Consider the following 20032-nt stretch of genomic DNA (forward strand, 5'->3'; position numbering starts at 1 on the left):
AAACCCGACGGCAGCGACTCCTTAGTAGCCTGACCACTGGCCGCCAAAGATGGCTAATTTTGACACGAATACCCAGCTTAAGGCTTGTTAGGTTCGCCGAGGCCATTGAAAGATCCACAAGCAAACTGGCGGGCTGTTTGCGGGTGGTTGCTGGGCCTCAGTAATTAATATGTACGGAGTACCGACGACTGCTTGGCTGGCAGCGGAGGCCACTCTTCAAGTCTCGGGTGGGTTCCACCAGATCTGGCACACAGAGATTAGTGATCGGACCTCATGACGGGAAACTCCGATGCTCCCTGCTCCGCGACGAGGTGTTGTGGACGGCTTCGGATGGAGTGACATGCGTCCATCATCGCCCATCGAAGAAAGGTCGGTTCTCTCAACGCGCCCCCCTCCCCCGTCGGAATCCACCTTGAGGCAGATGAAGGGGCCAGTTTGGATGATGCTTGTTGAACCATGGGTGCCCCCTGATTCCTTCATTAAATTATGCCAGAACTTGCGCCGACTTGTCGGGTAAGAACCAATGGCTATTGGTGTCCTCCGCAGAGACAGCAGTCTCTCGATGATGGGATTGGATGAGCAGGAATCGGCTCCCAACTGAATTGAAAGGGCGCCTGCTGATCATCTGTCGTCGTCGACACGCTTTTCGTTGTGCCGAGTGCTCGCTGGACATACAATACAGTGACTCACCGCTCCGTAGACGACAGCACATAATACTCGGCTCGTACAATGCAGATACGGCAGAAGACGTCCTTCCTGTTGGCAGCTTTGACCACACTTGGTTAGTATTATATCGTGACAGCTGTGTGGGTTCTGCGGTGAAGAGCCGGTGCATGAAATAAGCTCTGACCAAGCAAGCTGGATCTCTTTGACAGCAACTGTTCCAGAAATCTGGTTCAGATCCTCGGATATTAAACAATGGCATCCGGGGTCTAAAAGAGGCGGCACGCACACAATGAATCTTTGAGTTTTGGCTCGGACAGCTGCTCGTCTGGCAACGAATTCTGAAGCAGAAATAGCCGGGGACACGTGAGCCACCGGCGGGCTCGTGCGCTGCGATGAGAGACACGTCGGAGTGCTGCTGAATATGTGTAGTGTAGTAAGTGAATTGGTAAATGGTACGAAGTAGATGTTCTGCAATCGGGCCTGGATTGTTCCTGATTCCTGATTCCTGACTCCTGAGGCATGATGGATGGATGCAGTCTGCGTCTTCATTGTTGGGCGAAGGCGTAGAAGTAGAAAATATGCAGGACATGCAGGAGCTCCCATGTCCCCTTCCCTTTTGGTCAACCTTTGATCTGAAGCGTGACACAGCATCTGGTAAGTTACTCCGTACGCCGGATAGGCAGGCTTCTCTCAGGAAAGCGTCCATCCATTCATCTCAACCTCAACACATACACATACACATACACAAACACAAACACAAACACAAACACACCACAACCGCAAGCGCAAGCGCAACTGTGCATGGACATTGGCCCGTCGATCAGGCCCCATCGGTGCAAACCTTACCGTCACCTTTATTTCTGTGCCAATCCTCAGCACCGCCGACTGTACAAACAAAGTTCCCCGACGCATGCGTACAAGAGCACACAATACAAAAAATTCCGCAACGATCGACTATGCTCGACGTGCCGCCTGGAGCAAACTGGCACTGACAGGTCGTCCCACACGCCTCAGCTTTGCCCCGATTTGGAACAAGAGATCGCCGACCCCTCCTCCCTCTGTGTGGGTTGGTCGGTTTGACCGTCCAGTCGCATCTCGACAATTTCGCTGACGCAGCCCTCTGACTTGGCTGCCCGGATCTTGGAACGGCTGTCAACGCATGCAGGATTGACAGGGGCCCTCACCCTGTTTTCCTTGTCGCTGTCTTAGCGGCACGCCACAGATACAGAATCGACGACAATGCGGACTGACCCTGTCGCGATGCCGATTCCGAGTGGGATTGTCTCCAGATAACGTCGCAGCGTGGAAGTGACCAACAGTCTCTTTGACTTGACAGCCGACCATGCCACGCCATGCCGTGCCATGCCATGCCACCTCTTCCTGCTCAATCTCTCTGCAAGAAGCCCGTGCGAAAACTGTCCATGCTGACGAAACACATAATTTGCCCCAGTGGATGGGCCCGTCACTCCCATCTGACACCGCCAACGCAGTCAAGCAGTTATGAGCTGGGAGAAATCGCCGTACATGCACACACACGTACCTAGGTTACAGGTATATACATGTGTGCACCCATTTTTACCACACTCCCCTCATCGAAAATAGGGGCCGATGTCTGGGTATGTCGCTGCTGATGCTTCAGCACCGCAGCAGGGACGGGGATAGGCCGCGCGGGCATATGCTCGCGCTGGCATAGCCTTCCTGAGACAGTAGCTCGCTCCCGGCAGGGAAAGTCAAATAGCTGGAGACCGCTCGCTCACGCCGTCGACCCAACATCACGGCACGCGCACGGTGTGGCGTCGGTGTGGAAAAATTAGGGCAGGCCAATGAAATGGTGGGTTCGACGGAGCAAGTCAAAGTGCCGAATCATTCAACGACGGGACCTAAAAAAGCCACCGGCGGTGGGTTTTGATGAATGTTGACTTCAAGACACACAAAAAAAATGGTCACCGCTCGACGGGTGTGCCAAACATTCCAGAAACGCAAGGAGACGTCAGAAGACGTGACCTCCTCCCCTAGCGCGTCTAATCGAAGTGCTCAAAACACGAAAATGGTGAGACGGTGGGATACCTACGACGAGCTCGTTAAATTACTTCAATGTCTAGTCCCTTGCGAGCCACGAATATCCGAATGTCATCATTTCACAGGTCTCACAGGTTGTGCTTGACGATGCTACTCTACTGGTCTCGCTCATGCCACCAAGCACAAACTAGACATGCCAGGCTAATCAATCTCAATATGGAATCCTTATCATGGACCACCCTCAAATCTGCATGGAACTTTCAGATGTTCTTGCTAATGGCTGTGCCAAGCAACAACGAGCCCCGGACCGCCGGTTAAACAACTCTATGCGACCCTCCGCCCTTGGAAGAAACGTCGGCATATCTCGTCGTACGGTAGAGGCTGTTTCGGTGACAGGGGCAATGACAACATCACTGCTGGCCAGGAGGGCAGGGCGTCCCGGCGCCGCCTCTTTAGCGCCATGTCGACGACTGCCCTCAACCCCGAATTCAACAGCTGCCTTATACCCTGGTGGAGCTGACATGGTTCGGTTGACAGAAAGCAGAGGCACTTGGCACGCACCGGGTTCCTTTGTTTCCTGGCCCCGCCGCCCACGTCGACACCAAGCCGTCCGCCCTTCAGCGAGGCCTGGCCGCAAGGCCCGTGCAACCAGCCGGAAGTGCCAGGTCGGGTCAAGGTCGACGGCGGCGGTTGAGGGCTGGCACTGAGCAGTGGTCGCGCCCTGCTTGTGCGGCTGTTGTGCATCTCGTCAAGGTCCCGGCCGGGTCGTTTAAATACGTGTCAAGTAATAACCCGAAACGCTGGCGAGCCATGATGGTGCGAATTCTAGTGGACATGACCATGTCTCGAGAACTCTCGCCTCTATCGATGGCCCCGAGCTTCAGCCTGGAACTTGGAGCCAAAGGTCTTCGGCTCCAGAGTTCGCAGCCATTACTACGGCGGACTTGGATTTGATGCTGGCTCCTCTCCGAACTCCTGCCATGACATGCATCTCTCTCTAGACAAAACTGCGGAGATCAGGCCGCCGCTTGTGTCAACCCAAGAGCCTTGCTTGTCAAGACCCTGGCTGCCTGGCACCTGGTTATTCATGCTGCAGAGCCCCATCGTCTGCCCCAGTGGCGGGTGTCAATGTGACACTACAGTACTCCGTATCGAGGAAACTTCGTTGTTCGTCCCAGTGCAGTGTCAGGGCTCACTTCACTTGTTGTGTCGCACTTGCGCACCCCCTCCAAGACTTCCATCCCCACCTTGGCAGGGAAGGGCTCATCATGCCGTGACGGCCCTGGTGAGTTTGCTGGGCCATCTCACCCTCTTGGAGGACTTCTTTCGACTTTCCAACTTCTGAGCTCAAAACCGGCACGCCCCAGTTCTATTGTCGATTGTTGTGCTGCCTTACGGAGCGCGTACTGTCCCGTGTGCCCTTTCGGAAACCTGGAGACGTGCTCCGTACTCTGCGATACCGCGGCCACGGACGCCATGACGTCGTCGCTTCCTACGTCAGCGCGTCTTGGGTATGGAGCGATTCCTTCTGCGGAATGGCGCTCTGTTCTTGTTCCACGAGGCGTTTATGGCTCTGTCTATGCGAGCAGAGCTCAGGCAGGCGCGAGCGTTTGCTAGTGGTTCCGAGCCAGGAAGTGTATAATTCTTCATACCAAGCCCAACCCCGCTGGCCACGTTGATTAGTATCGGCTGTGGCCACCGAAAGCCACAGGTGGGTGGCACTCCATGCTCCATGCGTACGGAGGAGAGCCTGGCGCATCTCGAGGTCATGGCTCATTCCCCATCTATCCCACCAGATCCACTGGTTCCTTGGTCAGACCCGTCCTCGGCCGCTATCCGTCGTGGGGTTGTTGGCGCAGACCTGTGTGTGTGTGGCATGCCTACCATGTTGAGGAGCGAGCTGCGTACTAACGTTGGAACTAGTCGGAGTATGGTTGGCTTGCCGGTTCTTGTCTGTCGGCTGTTCTTCCATGACAACCTTGGCGACCTAACGTCCCTGGCCGACATACTGCTGGTTCTGGAGGCGAACTTCTCGACCACTCCCTTTCTGGATGTTTAACCCGGGCCCCCCGTGCTTTGATCTGAGTTTCCCGGTCTTTGGTCTGTCAGTGCCTGGGTCTGTCCGTTAGTCTCAACAGCGCATACCCCGGCACTCTCACTCACTCGCTACCTGGATATACAAAAAGACACCCTCACCCCCTTCCAGTCCCAACTCGGTGCCATCGGTCCGGTGACATCTTCAACAGATAACACAACACGTACATGCTGTCCACGGGATGCCTCTTTCTCGCCTAGCCTTTACGTCACCAAAAGGACCATCTCCAAGGCTACAAAACATCGAAATTAACCAATCCTCAACTCCGCCGCCAGAGGCCTAGCTGCACCAATACGTCGGGCTTCCAGCGCCCAACCCTTCCTCTTTGGCATTTGTTCTCGGCTTGTACGCTTTCACCCAGTATCGACCAGTCTTGTCGACGTAACGGACGAAGGACTCAGGTATTTTGGAACCAGCGCCTATTTGGCTGGATCGGTTGGGATCGTAGCCTTGTACGGCACACCGAATTTCGCAAAATCACCGAGCGCGACTTTCCCCGACAGCCAAAGATGTCTATTCTCGCAATGTCTGCCTCTCCGCAATATCCATTCAGAAATGACCTGCCTAGGGACTCCTCTCGAGCAACCTCTGTCTCTTCTCGCCCCCGTGCTGAGTCAAAGCACGTTGCCCTACCTTCCATACGTCAGGTATGCAACAACTCCATGTCGCAAAGCAAGTAGACTTCCGTGTGCTAATTACCATATTTTGAGCAAGACTTTTCCAGAGCTTCATCTTGAGGGCTCTCTAGCTGATGTGACTCCTATCATCACGTCCGTACATAAAGCTCCTCTGCACCTGGCTGGCTCCCTGGCATCACCTGAATATGTTCACTCTCCAAATGGTCATAAGAAGCGACGGATATCAAACGAGGACGAGCAGGCGTTTCTCAGGGCGAAACAGGTTCCAAGGCTCTATCGTAGCCCTGAGGCCCCTCCAGCGCGAGCGCTTTCTCCGGCTCGGGCTCAGCCAACACCCTTGGGCGCCAAGAATCCTTGGACAGGAAGCCCTTCAAGAAGCCACGCTTACTCTCCCCACATCACCAATCTTACGGCTGCCTCCGTGACCAGTCGAGCTGACCCACGGCCGGCTTTACCAAGCCTGCCCCCGACTCTTAAACTTGAGAGAGACGCACGGCCGATACACCGACCGCTGGAAACGAGCACAGGCTCGGCCCACAGTCCCAGACCTGGCGGAGCGAGCCCAATGCCGTCAACAATGGAAAGACATTCTTCGTATCAAAGCCAGGACTATGGCCATGCGTACCAGCACCCATCGCGCTTTCAGTCTCTATCTACAAGCTCAATCCGCTCGTATGGCCGTGGTCCTTTCTCAGCAGGTGCTACCTACGGACACCACTACCCGAGCATATCACGATATACCGATATCGGCAACCTTGGCATTGGTAGTGATGCCAAACAGCGCAAACGGCGCGGTAACCTGCCCAAGGAAACAACAGACAAGCTGCGGTCCTGGTTTGTGGCTCACCTACAGCACCCATATCCAACAGAAGATGAGAAACAAGAGCTGATGCGCCAAACTGGCCTGCAAATGAGTATGCTTCGCCGTGAATATACCACATAATTTTACTAGCTGATTATAATGCTGACAACCAATTCAGACCAGATTTCCAATTGGTTTATCAATGCTCGGCGTCGTCAGCTCCCGGCAATGATCAACAACGCGCGAGCCGAGTCTGACGCTATGAATGGCCGCTCCAGCGGAAGCAGCGGTGATGGTACCGTTTTGGCTTCCACAGAGCAGGGCTCTGACTACTCCGGACATGGAAAACGTGACGATGCCTTGCCGCTGAGCGATGGCGAGGGGGGCGGGTACGACGACGATGTGAATAAGCTGCATTGTCGAAGACCTGCCGACCGCTTGAGCTTGTGAGGTCTGCCCGGATATCAAGGAGGAATCCTTGTATATCTGTGTGCTTCACAGTGCACGACTACTTTGACAGTGTTGGACAAGTTGCGGCACCACATTGTGGCAAATTAATCAACTCTATCCTACCTGCCATGGCAGGAGGCCCCTAGCCGCCGAGCGCCCATTATACGGGCTTCTTTTTCTTTCTTTGACCAACTAGAGAGTTCATTCTTCTTCTTCCTGCAGCATTTGGGATATGCGCGTAATTGCCAACCGTTGTTGGGATACATTTTGTCTTTTTCTATTGATGGAGTTTGCTGGACATGACATGACGATGGATACCTTGGGTAAAGGACTTGGGACAGTCCTAGGATACTACAATTTCGGGGAGCTTGTTTGAGGTATTTAGTTTCCATCTTTGTCCTCTTGCCGATTTTTTTCATTTTATACTCTTGGGAGCATTTTCATGACGGTACCGCAATATGTGCTGTACTACAACATAGAGGGAGAAAGAATTAAGTTAGACTGCGATGTAAAGGCTAGAGAAAGACACAATAGTCATGGATTAATCCTTGGGCATGGTACCGCAGTCCTGAAATTTCCTCGGCATCAGCAGTATTTGATCGGTTGCCTCGGCCAACCTGGCCGGGAGGGAGGTGCGTTTGATTTTGATTGCACAATATTAACACCCCCCGGGGGATAAAGCATGCGAATAACATTTGCTAATAATGATGGACGGACTTCGTATTTATCTTGCCAATGCCTATTTGAGAATCACGAGATTCCACGTCCAGCCGGCAGGCTTGGTACTTGGCACAAACCCTGGCGTGGTCCGGACGTCTCTGTAGTATCGTCTTGCCTGCTGATTGTCAGGTTGGTCGCTGGCTCGGCGAGACACAGGCCTATCGGCGAGGTTTCGAATGACTGGGGAGTCGGGCCATTTGCTCATTTTCAACGACCGACAAAATGCGGGCCAAGAAGAAAAGCAGGCCGGAGCTGTCAGCCGTCGTTGTGGTGTAAGTCGGCATATTATCGCTGACCCCTAACCCCTGTAGCCAATGAAGGACAAGCACAGCATGCTCTCAAAGACTGACGAGACCACACCCCCATCTCCGCCCTCTTTTCTCCAGGACTACCTGTCATGGTGATTCATCTAGACTCTCCCCAGCGCGCCGGCCAAGTTGGTCGGCTGCTACAGGGGCCACGTCGGAAGCTGAGTTGAAGAGCTTGTTGGTGGGTTTCCCCTCTTCATCAGAGAGATGATACGGTGTCGGACGTCTGGATGTGCACGTGGACCTCGAAAAGCCAATGCGTCGCTACGTTGCTCCAATACACTTCGACTTCATGTTGGCGTTGTCCATGTTAACTTGCTCTCATGTCGTCGGCGTTGAGAGCAGTGACTGGCTGGAGGGCCAGAGGACAGGGGATCATATGATCCACAAATCCAGGCAGCCAAATAGGTCAAACCAGTAGGCAGGAGATTCCAGGCCCCGACTTACCCATCCAAGTGGTTCCGTGGGCCTTTTGGTGGACGCATGGGGGAGGTAGTTAGTGCCTTGGAAGTGACGTTTTCCTTTCAGTCAGCCCAGATCTGCGCTGAGCGGTTGATTGGCAGAGCGGATGCCAGGGGACAACGGAGCTTGCCACTGTGGCGGAAACAAACCCCCCCTCCCCCCCCCGACCCAATTATGGAGAGACCACATCTGGTCCAGGGAGACTGGGTTGATGATGACTGGCATTTGACTGCGCAAACAATGCCAATGTGATGGATAGCACCAGAGGTGTGCGGCGGCTGGTCCAGTAAAAACAACAAACACGAGGCTCGCCCGGCTCTGTGGTGGCGAACAAGACTTGCGTTACTCCCCATGGCCGAGGAAGAGACACTCGACTGTCGAGACGTGCGTGGTTGGAAATGTTGGACGGTTCGGTGTCGGTGTTTGATCTAACAATACCAATGTCATGGATAGCACGAGTAGCTTGGTATTTTGTTCACGGCTCGGATGACCTCAACCTGTCTCAGAAATAAGCAGGCAAAGGCAACTCCCATTTCTGACGACATGTCAAGACTGACGTGTGCTTGATTTGAAGACATGAAAAGGAGACGTCGACGTCGGGGGCCCGATCCAGCAGGTGTCAAATGCGCGCATGGGCAGGGCCGCCGCCGGACGCACGAGCTGGAGCTGCTGCTACGTAGCGTGAGCAAGACGCCACGCTGGTCAATGCTTGCCATCATCAGCCCGACAGGGGGGGGGGGAAGACTTCACGATTCACCATCATGCACAGCAGCAGCGTGCAGCGTGCTTCAATGTGGAGCCGCCGTGTCTTGTGCTCTTCGCGAGAACTCGGGCTACTTGACGGCCTTGGCATCAAACTGCAGACTGTCACTCGTCGGTCGTCAGTGGAGCGTAGGGTTGAGCGTTGAGCGTCAGGGTTAGAGCGTCGAGGCGTCGAGGCGTCGAGGCGTCGAGGACGTCTTCGTTGGCCAAGAATCCCCGGCGGACTTTAGAGTGGTTAATACCGACCAGAGCACGTCTTTCGCTGCCGACCGCGGACTCGTCCAAGGAGCCCGGCCCTCGTGAGTCGTCTTGGTCGGCGACTGTTGGTCGAGACATGGAAGTTGAAGGTGTGTTGCTGTCAAATGGTCAAACGATGCCCATGCATCCCGTTCCTGCCTTATTTCCTTCGTCTTCTCGTAGACGAATGGGCAAGTAGGGTCGGTTGGTAAGGGTTTAGTAAGGAAAGCGCCGCCGATGCCATTTGCCGAGAACGAAGCTCCAATGAGAGGCAGGCGCGCGCCTAACGCGAAGCGAGCGTGAGCCGTACCCTTCAACTATTCTGAGACTGCCTCAACCTCGAGGTTCGTCATCATGCCGTGCAAACCACCTACCAAAGCCTTGGCCTTTTGCGATACTCTCTTATCCCGACGATATACTGCCCACCTGGCTCAGCACCATGATCTGCCAGCCAGCAGGATGCTTCAACATCGTCATCATGTAGCATCTCCTGCTGTGCGAACGAATGCTTCCTTTGCAAAATGGTCCCGTTAGGCGTTCAGAGTATCCGATGATGCAATACGCGTTCTCAAGGCTGACGAGAGATTCACGTACGGAGTACTATGAGAGGCAAGCCACCTCTTTCTTCTCTTTTTTTCTTTCCCGAGGGCAGAGGATATTTGGCAGAGTCAGGCCAGCCAAAGCTCCCCAACTTTGAGATATCTGCTGAGCCACGGTCTAGAGATGCTAGTTACGCCATATTTACTGGCTCCATGGTTCCAAGCACCCTCCACCGGTAGTACCGGCCGGCACATGCTGTTTGTTTCAGACTTGAGGCCCCTTCGACCGACTTCTCCGTCACGGCCGGCATTCGAGCTTGCTACTGACATTCTTGACAATCATTTTAGCGCTTCGCGCCAACTAGCCGATACCAGACGATGAAATAAAGCCAAAGGCAGCTGGCGGATCCATAAACTCTGCCTAAGCGGAAGAGGTGAGTGACCTTAACAATAAACTAATAAATTGATCGTCGCTTAGCTCACTCGAACCAGCACCGACTACAACGTTGGAAATGGAGGCCTCTTAGGCTCCCATTGGTTCTGGACCACTACGTTTCGGCTACGTACCTGTTGGGTTAGAGGATCAACGCATCATTGGATTTCGAAGCGGGCCTGTCGCTGCGGCAGGGAATAGTGTCATAAAAGCCTGGACGGCTGTCTCGAACATGTAACCTCGTTTTGTCGGCCCAGCAGACACCAACCATGCCTAGTTGGTCTCTTGAGTCGCATAGCCATTCTCCATCCCAAAGCGTTTGCCGAAAGCTATAGTGAGGGATGGAGCCTCCACGTTCCCTCAGAGGCGTGTGTTTTTGTCTTGTCTGTACACGCGCATTGTCGTCAACAGTCTTTGTGGATTGTGCCCATTGCGCCGAAATTCCTGACGGAAGTAGCTGCTGGAGATGAGGACAAAAGAACACGACACATTTTCGACTTTTCCATTCCATCAGGTCATTGAAGTGCTTTCTATCAGCGTTAGACCTGACCCTGGACAACGAGCTGGCGCGACGACCGCCGAGACCAGTGAAACCATCTGCGTGTAGCATTTCATACCATTACTTAATATCAACCAAGACGGTGCCCATGGCGATTGCAAAATTGTAATCGTGCCCGCCCCACTTTATGTGGTTCGGCTAGCAAAAGCCCTCACCACCAAAGGTGGTGCTCGACAGCAAGGCGGGCCGGACTCTACCTCAATCTCCTGTACTACGTGAGGTAAGAATCCCCTTCCCACAGCGGTAGCGGTCGACGGGGCTCCCAACTTGCCGCCGCCGCCCCTGCTTACGCCTTGTCAGCACCCTCATGCTTCACCGCGAGTACTTCCCCTTCCTGCCGACCCCGGAGTCGGAGCCACGGGGTCCAGTCGACCAGCCCATGCTGGGGGCGCCCGCCCCCGAGGGCTGGTGGGACGACAGCTCCCGACTCCTCTTCGGCGCGGCAGAGCACATCGCCGCCATTCTACACGAGGCCTCCGAGTGTGGCGTGCATCTCATGACGCCCTTTGCCGGGTTCTGCGCATTCTCAGCCGGCTACCTCAACCTCTACGTGGCGAAATACCCCCGAATGAACCTGGGCCGCAGCCCGCGAGCAAGCGACTGTCTCAAAATGTGTCTCGACTACCTGGAAAAGTTTCGACTTGTCTGGAAAATCGCCGACGGATGGGTAAGCCGCCCGCAAGCATGACACGACCGTGGCCACCGTTGCGCTAACATTGAGAGGGCGGCACGCGCAAGATCAAAACGATACACCATGCATCCGTGCTCTACGAGCGAGCAACCGAGGACCGGACACGATACCAGGGGCGCACACGAGCAGACTTTGATACTCTACACCAGTCTGTCCACGAGTTCCGTGTCGTGGATAGATCCGACGCGCATACTCGGGAGATTCGGGGCGCGGAGCGGCCCTCGGCGCAGGCGACTTGGCCGGTTCAAGGGCACGAGCACGAGCACGAGCACGAGCACGAGCTCGACACTAATACCTTGTTGAACCAGCTTTTCGCGGAAGTCAGCAATAACCTCGACGAGCAGGGGGCCTGGTCTCAATGGTGGCCGGCGATTGATCAGGTGGATCTTTAATGAGCTGCGTAATTACATCCGGGGTTTTTTTTTTCGTTGAAGCTTCCAATGAATGAGTGACGACCTTTGATTTTTTTGATTTTTTTTTTAAAAAGGGCTGTAATATCTGGTTTTCTATACATGTCCTATTTTTATTTCCCGGTCTAGAAAAACAGTCAACAGATAATGCACCTCTTCATATGGCTCCCCTCCCGTCACCGCCAACAAATGCATACCTGTCGCGTCAACCATTCGCCGTTTCTCCTTCCAATCACGCCTTTGCAAAGACCTTTCTCGAGTTCATCAGGCGAACAGCAAGCATAAAGAGCATGCCGACAAAAGGCGCCACAACCACGCCAAGAGGACGTTTTTTGAAGCAGCTAAAAAGGCACGTAAATGGCGTCTGGATTCTGTACTAGATCTACTAGAAATTTGGGACGAGAAGGGTGTACATTATAGGCGAAGAGGTTAATAGCGTTATTAGGTTGAAAATTGGCCCGCCTTGGTGTCCGGCCCGCCTTGCTGTCGAGCACCACCTTTGGTGGTGAGGGCTTTTGCTAGCCGAACCACATAAAGTGGGGCGGGCACGATTACTTGATTGTGAGGCCAAAGCTGTAGATTCGGGCCAGCAATGTGTCCATATGATATGTATGTACGGAGTAACTGAATACACTTAAATGTCAAACCCCGTCGGGAACAGGAGACATGCTGCCCTGCCAGACCACTTGCGTATCAGCGTTTATTGGCCAGTCAATCTTCCCTGTCCATACAATGTTGGACGAATCGAGACAGTCATCCTGTCCCTGCCTCTTCACTCCATCTGAAGTTGATTGGCGATCTCGGGAAGAAGGATCATCACGCACTAACGACGAACAGGCCTCACAATGTCATTACGCCGACGCGCCGTCTCACATTTACATGCGCTGTGATGGAGCTGCATACGACTGACTAACTATTCGCCGTTCGGATCCACGATGATGCCCCTACGTCTGATGAGCTGCATCAAATGACTGGACGTGATACCACTCACTCCGCGCTGTGAGCCCACATTCTGGGGTCGGCCCAGAGGCCAGAGGGATTTCTGGCCCCGAGCAGCCTTGGTCTCCTGAAACTGGGGATTTGTCACAGTGACATGCTGCAGCCAAGGTGTCAAAATCAATAGCACAAACTCCATTCTCCAGATTAGGCACTGTCACAGGCCACTCCAAGTCCGGCCGACAGCTGACGACGGCGAGATCCTTGGTACGAGCTGGGCGTTAGACAAGCTAAGCTGGACAAGGGCATCATGACCAAACGGCCACGGAGTACGGCCACGGCGGTCTGCCTGATCGAGGACTTTGCAAACGGGTCCCGGCTGGCTGACTCGTCAGGGTAGGCATGTAATCATAACAGCCGAAGGGAAGCTAGCAAGTCGGTGAGGCGAGAAAGCGCCGCCGCACCTGTCGCATCAGTCGCATCTAGTTAATCTTGGTTGCTCAGTCAGTCAATTCTTGGAGGTCGTGGTCGCCGTTGACGCACCCCATAGGGTTTGTGAGCAAAATCTCGATGTGCTCGGGGCATCTCTGGCCTGTGCGCGTACTCGGTCGTGGGTAATGCGCAGCCAGCAACTATTTATCGTACTAGCATGTGCGCTGCCCTGTCTGGGGGAGGAAGCAAGCTTAAAGAGGGAAAAGGGAATTTCTGGGGTTTTGTGCCCTTTGCTCGAAGATAAGTTAGTAAAGTCCAGCCTTGGTGCCGGAAAATGTGTTCGGAGCTCGGAGACGGAATGGGCCGTGGGAGAACGAGTAACGAGTTTGCCTGAACGCACCTTAGTCATCGGAAGGCGGGAGCTCGCAGTCGGAGGAGCAGGAGCGACGGCCAGATTGGTAAGCAAGCGACTGCCACGCCCGGGTTCCCACAACCAGTTGCTCCGTAGCCTCGGGGAGTGCAAAATGAGCACCAGCCAACAGACGAGATCCGCGTCGCCCAGAGTCAACCAAGGGTCAGGGCGCGCGGCAGCATTGGACATTCTGTTGTCCTGCGGCACCGGAACGTGCTGCGGCTAAATCAGACGTCGACTCACCTGGCGACTGGTTGGCGGCCGACCCCGGGTGGCCCCACCTCCGTCAACCTTGGTCCGTGACGCTCCGTGGACCGCGGAACCACAACCTCACGACTCACGATTCCAGCATCGGATCGCCGGCGACCGACCGGCGACAGCCTGGCCATGTCTCCCGAGCCGCAGCCGCGGCCGGAACCGTGCGGCCTCAGTGTCTCGTCCACCCTGGAGCCGTTGGCCTGTGTCACGTGTAGGTCCAGGAAGCTCAAGTGTGACAGAGCCAAACCGTCATGTACTCGCTGTCGCAAACTGGGCGGCGAATGTGCATATCCAGAATCACGCAGGAGGCCAACCTTTAAGCGGAGAAATGTCAAGGAGATTGAGGCCCGGCTTGGTAGGTATATGCCCATCAACCATACGCCGACATTGGCCTGTCTCGTGCCGCGTGTGGTTCCTGCTGATGTGACGGAAGAGCCTCTTGCTGACAATATCAACCAGCCCAGGTAGAGAGTTACCTCAAGGAGGTAAACAAAGGGGTCGATGAAGGCGGGATTTCGAATGCATCGCGGCAGGCAGACCCGCCGCTTTGGCAACGAGACTTGGTGTTCGAGGGCGGACCGACAGGAAGTGATGCCGCTGATTCTCAGCAGCCGCAAGGAACTGCCTTCTCCTTTCCCGGATTTCCCGTGCCAGATGATTGTTGATCCATGGATAGCGGCGCGCTCATTGGACTGGGTTACTCGGAGACGCTGCCACCCCTCCAAGTTCAAGAGGAGCTGTGTGTTTGTTGTCCATGTTGCCTGCTTTACATCATGATGAACCCGCACGGCTAACCCTTCCCAGCAACAACACCTTTTTCCTCGTTCCATACCACTTCATCCCCATCATACACTCTGCAAGGTATTATCGGTCATTTTACGCAGGGCCGCTGCGAAAACCGCCCATGAGCCTGCAGTATGCCATATGGGCCATGGCGGCCAACGGGCATGCCGGATATGACCAGTACTCGCAAGTGTTTTATCAGCGAGCTCGTCAGTATATCGAGGCAGATGAGATGAAGGTGAGAAACGGCCGGCTCTGGGCCAAGTGCCGTTGCACGTATATGGACTGATGACGACGCATGCAGGATCATGGGGAGTATTTCATCACAGTTGCCCATGCATCAGGCCCTGTGCCTGGTGGCTGCTTTCGAGGCCAAGCGCATGCTCTTTACGAGGGCGTCCATGAGCTGCGCCAAGGCGGTTCGGCTTTGCCAGATGATGGGCTTGGACCGGCTTGACGGTGCGCGCGACGATTTGCCCCCGGCTCTCGGTCCACACTCCACGTGGGAGGAGCTGGAGGAAAGGAGGAGAGTGTTCTGGGGTGCCTTTGCCATCGACTCCCATGCCAGCATATCTACAGGCTGACCGGCCTTGATCAACCCCGATGACGTGAGGACGACTGCATTCAACGGGGCCTCTCCCAGCCGACGCATGCTAACGGCGCCGCCCAGGTAACGACCCGTCTTCCTGCATCCGAGGAAGCCTTTGTTTCCGGCGAGGAGGAAGTTGCCGGTTCTCGGCGCAGCGAGTCGGAACGTCGGCGCCGGGCCAAGAGACGGAGCGGAACACAAGAGGAGGAGGAGGACGTCGAGTCCGTCTGCTGGACCAGTGAGCACAAGCACGGGCGGCCCGGTCGATGAGACGCCAGCTCATGACCCGGCGCCCGCGTTCAGCGGTGCTCGTGGCGTCCACGTGCGGCATCCGCCGGGAGACGCGTCGTTCATCCTGCCGGACCGCACGAACTCGTCGGCATCCTCACAGGACGCCCTGTTCGCATCGCCCGTCCCCGAGGCACCGTTTACAATGGCCGGGATGGACGAAACGACGACGGGATGGGAGTCGTGGGACGAGACTGCGCCGTGGCAGGCGGACATGTCCCGGTCCTGACGCTGCCCGCCACCCACATCACATGAACAGGGGCATTCGTGCGAACCCGTCTTCTTGGCTAGGCGGCACGGCGTCTCGGCGTTTGTCAGCCAGAAAACAGCTGCTCATCCCCAACTCATGCGGCCCCGTCAGCCAAGCCAGGCCAGGCCATCTCACCCCGGCGACAAGTACAATGAGTCACAATGGTCCTTCTGGCCCGCGAGCCTGCGCGTTGCACCTTGAACCTCGTCGCTCACTCTTTGCCGCAATAAATGCCCCTACTTCGCCAGCTTGGAGTCTGCGCAACGGCTTCCAGGGAAGGCGTGGAGCGGCTCGTCCATCCTGGCCATCTGAATCTGGCATCTAGCATCTGCATCTGCATCTGGCATCTAGTCGGCAAGTGCCTACACGGCCTCTTCAACCCTCGCTGCATACTCCAGCCCAACCTGCGGTCGCGCCTTCACATGCGCACACGCTCACACTGCCCCGTCCACCGCCCCAGTGGCGCTCGGCTCGTCCTGGTCCCCGTGGATCGTGATGGCCAAAATCCCCATCACCAACACCAAGTAAACCAAGAAAAAAAATGGACTCGGGATACCGACCAAGAGTCGTATTGCTCCGCGACCAACTCAGCACATTCCCTCGCGTCCGCGCACGCCGACCGCAGCGCAGGCGGTGTGCCTCAGCCGTGGTCGCACGTCCGAGGGCGCAGTGTTTCCCGAGCAAGCGCAAACAGGGACGCTCTGACAGGCTTCGGCGCAGGGGACGAGAGCCGGATCGAGAGTCAGCATGTCCGTCCGTCCATCGGTTTGCTGCGCAATCCGTCCGAGGCGTCGCCTGCAAGTGCTCAGTGCGCGCCGTCCGCTGTAGCTGGAAGCGAGGGCGGCCAAGTGAGAGGCCGCCGTGTACAAGCACCAGGCGCGTCTTCAACCCAGGACACGTCATGTTGGCCCGTCGACCGCGTCACAGGCCGGGGGAGAGCCTACAGCTTGCCGACGTTGGGCGCCGGTGAGGGGCCGGGCCCCGGCTCCGGGGTGGGTCGAGCGCGGAGCGGTCGGTAATGCGGCACGGAGTCGGCGCCAAGGTCGGAGAGACATGGTTTCCTATTTGGGATTTGAGACACACGTGGGGGTGATGGGAACTCCGGTCATATGGTAATCTAAACGATCTAATGATTGGTTTTGGTCCGGCTTATAACCATAAGCCTTGAGCCAGTAACCACCAGTGTCATATCCGAGCCTAAACGCCGTCGCAATGCACTGTCCCGTATTTAGAAACCCACCCCCAAACCCAGCCCACGTATGCACACAGTGTTACAGCAACAACCTGTGCTTTACACAAGAGCCCCTGCCATTATGCATACCAAAATCATTGTCAATGATGGGAATGATGGGACGAGACTAGTCGCCGTATTGCCAGTCTCCAGGCTGCTGAACCTGCCACCGCCCTTTCCAGGTAACCCGGACGTCGCTTTGATGGGGTTGCTGGCTTTAATCGCATATGGTATGCTCGATCCGTTGTTAATTTCTACCTGGTTGGATGTTGTAACGTTGAACCTAGTATTGGCAAGGGCAATTGCGTTGTTGTCTGTGTCGTAGACCACGTAGGCGCTTCGCAGGAATGTGTCACCCAGGACACTGGGTGATTCCCCGGCTGGCAAGATGCCAAACAGACAGACTGGATCGCCATTCTCGAGAGTCAGCCGCCCTTCCGGCGTATCAGGCACGTCGAGAACCATTTCGTTCATGGGCACAGTTACGGACGCCGGTGAGCTAAAGTTGAACGTCAACGTGGCATCTTGCCTCTTCAGAGAGCAATCGACGAGGGCCACATCTTTTGCATCGACGTATGTTGCCCCGACCTCGCTGTAAATGCTTTCAACTATCGAGGCCGGTAGATATGACAACGAGCTGCCCGAGTCAAGAAGCACAGCGAGAGCCACGTCCCTGGCGACGTTGTTGGATCCAATGTTGAGTCCGGTCATTGTGATGAAGAACTCGCTATGAGCATTGTTGACTTCCTGAATAGGCACACTGACCAAGCTTCCGTCAAACCGTTCCCTGTCGACGCCGCCAAATAAAACATTGCCTGCTGAGGCATCTAGATCGTTCAGCCACAGACTGAACGCACTGGATGCCGTGAGTCCATCGGCTACCATCTTGGCTGGCAGGTTGTCGTACGGTTCCAGATGTGACCGCACCACTTGCACCTCGATGGCGGGATATCCTATGCCCAGAACATTCTGCGCCGAGGTGCTGCTGTAGCCGACTCCAAACTGAAACGATGTCATGCTGGCTCCGGCAATGCGTATTGTGTCTGTGGCATAGTCCCCTGCCGCGCCTGATCCATCGACGTAGGAGATGTTGAAGTCGTTGCTGACGTAGCTGTACGTCGATGAATAATTAGCCGTATATGTGAGAGACTCGGCGCAGCGCTGTTTCCTGCTCGAACAAAGGTCGGAGCCCGGAGTGTTCACCCACATGTCGCTGCTTCCAGTGTCAATGTGTAATCGGACGTTTTGTGGTGGAGTTCCTAGGGAGGCGTTTACGAAGTAGAGGGTTTGCTGTTCACGTGTGAGTTGCGCCAGCGAGTGACTGTTCATCATAGAGGGCGACGTACCAGGTTGTCGAGTGTCGCGCTGACGGTGCCACTTCGCTTCTGCATTCTGCTCCTGTCATGTGCGACGGGGTCTCGAATCTGACCGCGATGCAGCGGAAGGCCAACTACTCGCGGCGATCCAGGTTGCCGCTCTGATATCGCTAGACTACGCACAAAGGGCAGAAGAGCGGCCAAAACTACGAGCTTTATTTTGGACATCATGTTGACGATGTACGTGTATACTGCATGGATAGATTATGTTGAGAATGACAAACGTGCTTCGCCCTCGGGGAATATATAAGACGAGGCGTAAGAAGTCGCCGCAAGAGGGTTTGACGTTTGAGCCCCCCGTCCAAAACCTGACGGCGATTACGCAAGTCGAAAACGAATAACGTTGCCGTTCAGCCGAGTGGTTTAGCCCCCTTTTCGAATCACAGGTTGGCGTCGAGCCTCGCTAGAAGCCAGAAAAAAAAAAGGCGGAGAACCCAGATAGGGCGTATTCTATTGTGTATGCGCCGGCCCTTGGGGCTGATTCGTAACCTCGTGAAGTCGTCGATGTTTGAGGACGCCACATGCGGGCGTGGCATACGGCAGAGCGGCACCTCGTGTAAGTTTCCAAATGGAATGGATGGCTAGGTCGGGAGAATGGGTGTGCTGCGCATAGTCGGAGCGTGGCGAGTGACTTCGGAAGGTGTCAGGTGTTCAAGCAGGAACAAAAGACTTGCCGCAATGGGGGAATGGAGGGCAAGAACATGGAGAAAACGGAAATTGGACGCCAGTTTGCAAATGGAATAACAGAACAGGATGAGACAAACCCAACGTCTAGCTACTCCGTGATGCAGCAAGGCCCGAGGCCCAGGAGACTGATGGCGGCGGCTCATGCTGCAGCAGCGGGCTCCCGTTGCTCCCGTTGGGCGCAATGCTCTGGTGGGATGCCATTTCTGGAGATTGATGGTTCTAGCCAAGGCCAGCCAAGGCCAGAGATGGAGCAACCCCGCCACCGGGGTGAGCGGGAAGAACGATGCCGTGTCGAGGAGCCATGAAGTTTGAACGGGGGGCGATTCTGAGCGTGGTCCGGGACTCCGGGTTGAGGCTGCGGAGCCCCTGATTCTGAGACGCGCGGCCTGCGCCCATGTAAAACCCAGACACGGACAGCAAGAGATGTGGGACGAGTGTGACAAGTTGGAACCTAGAAAGACTGGTTCAGCAAAGTTGGAGACGCGACTCTTGGCCATGTCAGGGTTCATCCGTGAGAGCCGTTCTTGATGGCCCGTCCACTTGCACGACAAACTGCGCTCGTGTTGCTGTCGTTTCGGGTAGATGTGGTGGGTGTTTGTCGTCGCCGTTGCCAAGAGAAGGGTGGCCGCGTAATGTCGTGTAGCACAGACTTCAAAGTACGGAGTGCGGAGTGCTCCGAATCCACGGTCAAGAACAGTCCGAGCATTTCGAGCATTTCTGCTCTGCATGGACAATGGCCCCTCATTCAGCATGTGTTTCACTTCGGTCTAACCTCCAGCCACGTCCCATCTTTTCGGCGCCAGACGGCGCTCCATGCTGGCGTTTTTGAATCGCTCGCGCCGCCCACGCATGACGTTGGCAGAGCCAAAAAAAAAAAAAAAAAAAAAAAAAAAAAAAAAAAAAAGAAAAAGAAAAAAAGTGACCGTGAGATGGCAGTGCCAGGGCCCAGGGAGGGGCACGGCAGCGGCGTGTTGCCGCGTGGTTCTGTCAATGTCGATG

At 55.4% G+C, this 20032-nt stretch overlaps 4 protein-coding genes across 4 annotated transcripts; 3 read left to right on the plus strand and 1 right to left on the minus strand.

The window, feature by feature from the left end:
- Positions 1–5304: 5304 nt before the first annotated feature.
- Positions 5305–6670, plus strand: MAM_01561 (homeodomain-containing protein; the record flags this gene model as incomplete). The annotated part of the gene is made up of 3 exons (XM_040820360.1): positions 5305–5427; positions 5495–6332; positions 6399–6670. The coding sequence occupies 3 exons, from the start codon at positions 5305–5307 to the stop codon at positions 6668–6670; spliced, it is 1233 nt and encodes a 410-aa protein (XP_040681848.1).
- Positions 6671–10997: 4327 nt separating this feature from the next.
- On the plus strand, positions 10998–11773 carry MAM_01562 (uncharacterized protein; the record flags this gene model as incomplete). The annotated part of the gene is made up of 2 exons (XM_040820361.1): positions 10998–11357; positions 11414–11773. The coding sequence occupies 2 exons, from the start codon at positions 10998–11000 to the stop codon at positions 11771–11773; spliced, it is 720 nt and encodes a 239-aa protein (XP_040681849.1).
- Positions 11774–14760: 2987 nt separating this feature from the next.
- MAM_01563 (binuclear zinc transcription factor) lies at positions 14761–15196 on the plus strand (the record flags this gene model as incomplete). The annotated part of the gene is made up of 2 exons (XM_040820362.1): positions 14761–14850; positions 14942–15196. The coding sequence occupies 2 exons, from the start codon at positions 14761–14763 to the stop codon at positions 15194–15196; spliced, it is 345 nt and encodes a 114-aa protein (XP_040681850.1).
- Positions 15197–17030: 1834 nt separating this feature from the next.
- On the minus strand, positions 17031–18361 carry MAM_01564 (candidapepsin-4 precursor; the record flags this gene model as incomplete). Its single annotated transcript, XM_040820363.1, has 2 exons — positions 17031–18260; positions 18317–18361. The coding sequence occupies 2 exons, from the start codon at positions 18359–18361 to the stop codon at positions 17031–17033; spliced, it is 1275 nt and encodes a 424-aa protein (XP_040681851.1).
- Between the last annotated feature and the right edge of the window lie 1671 nt (positions 18362–20032).

This window comes from Metarhizium album (genome assembly GCF_000804445.1).
Source record: "Metarhizium album ARSEF 1941 chromosome Unknown scaffold_2, whole genome shotgun sequence".
NCBI classification, from domain to species: Eukaryota; Fungi; Ascomycota; class Sordariomycetes; order Hypocreales; family Clavicipitaceae; genus Metarhizium; species Metarhizium album.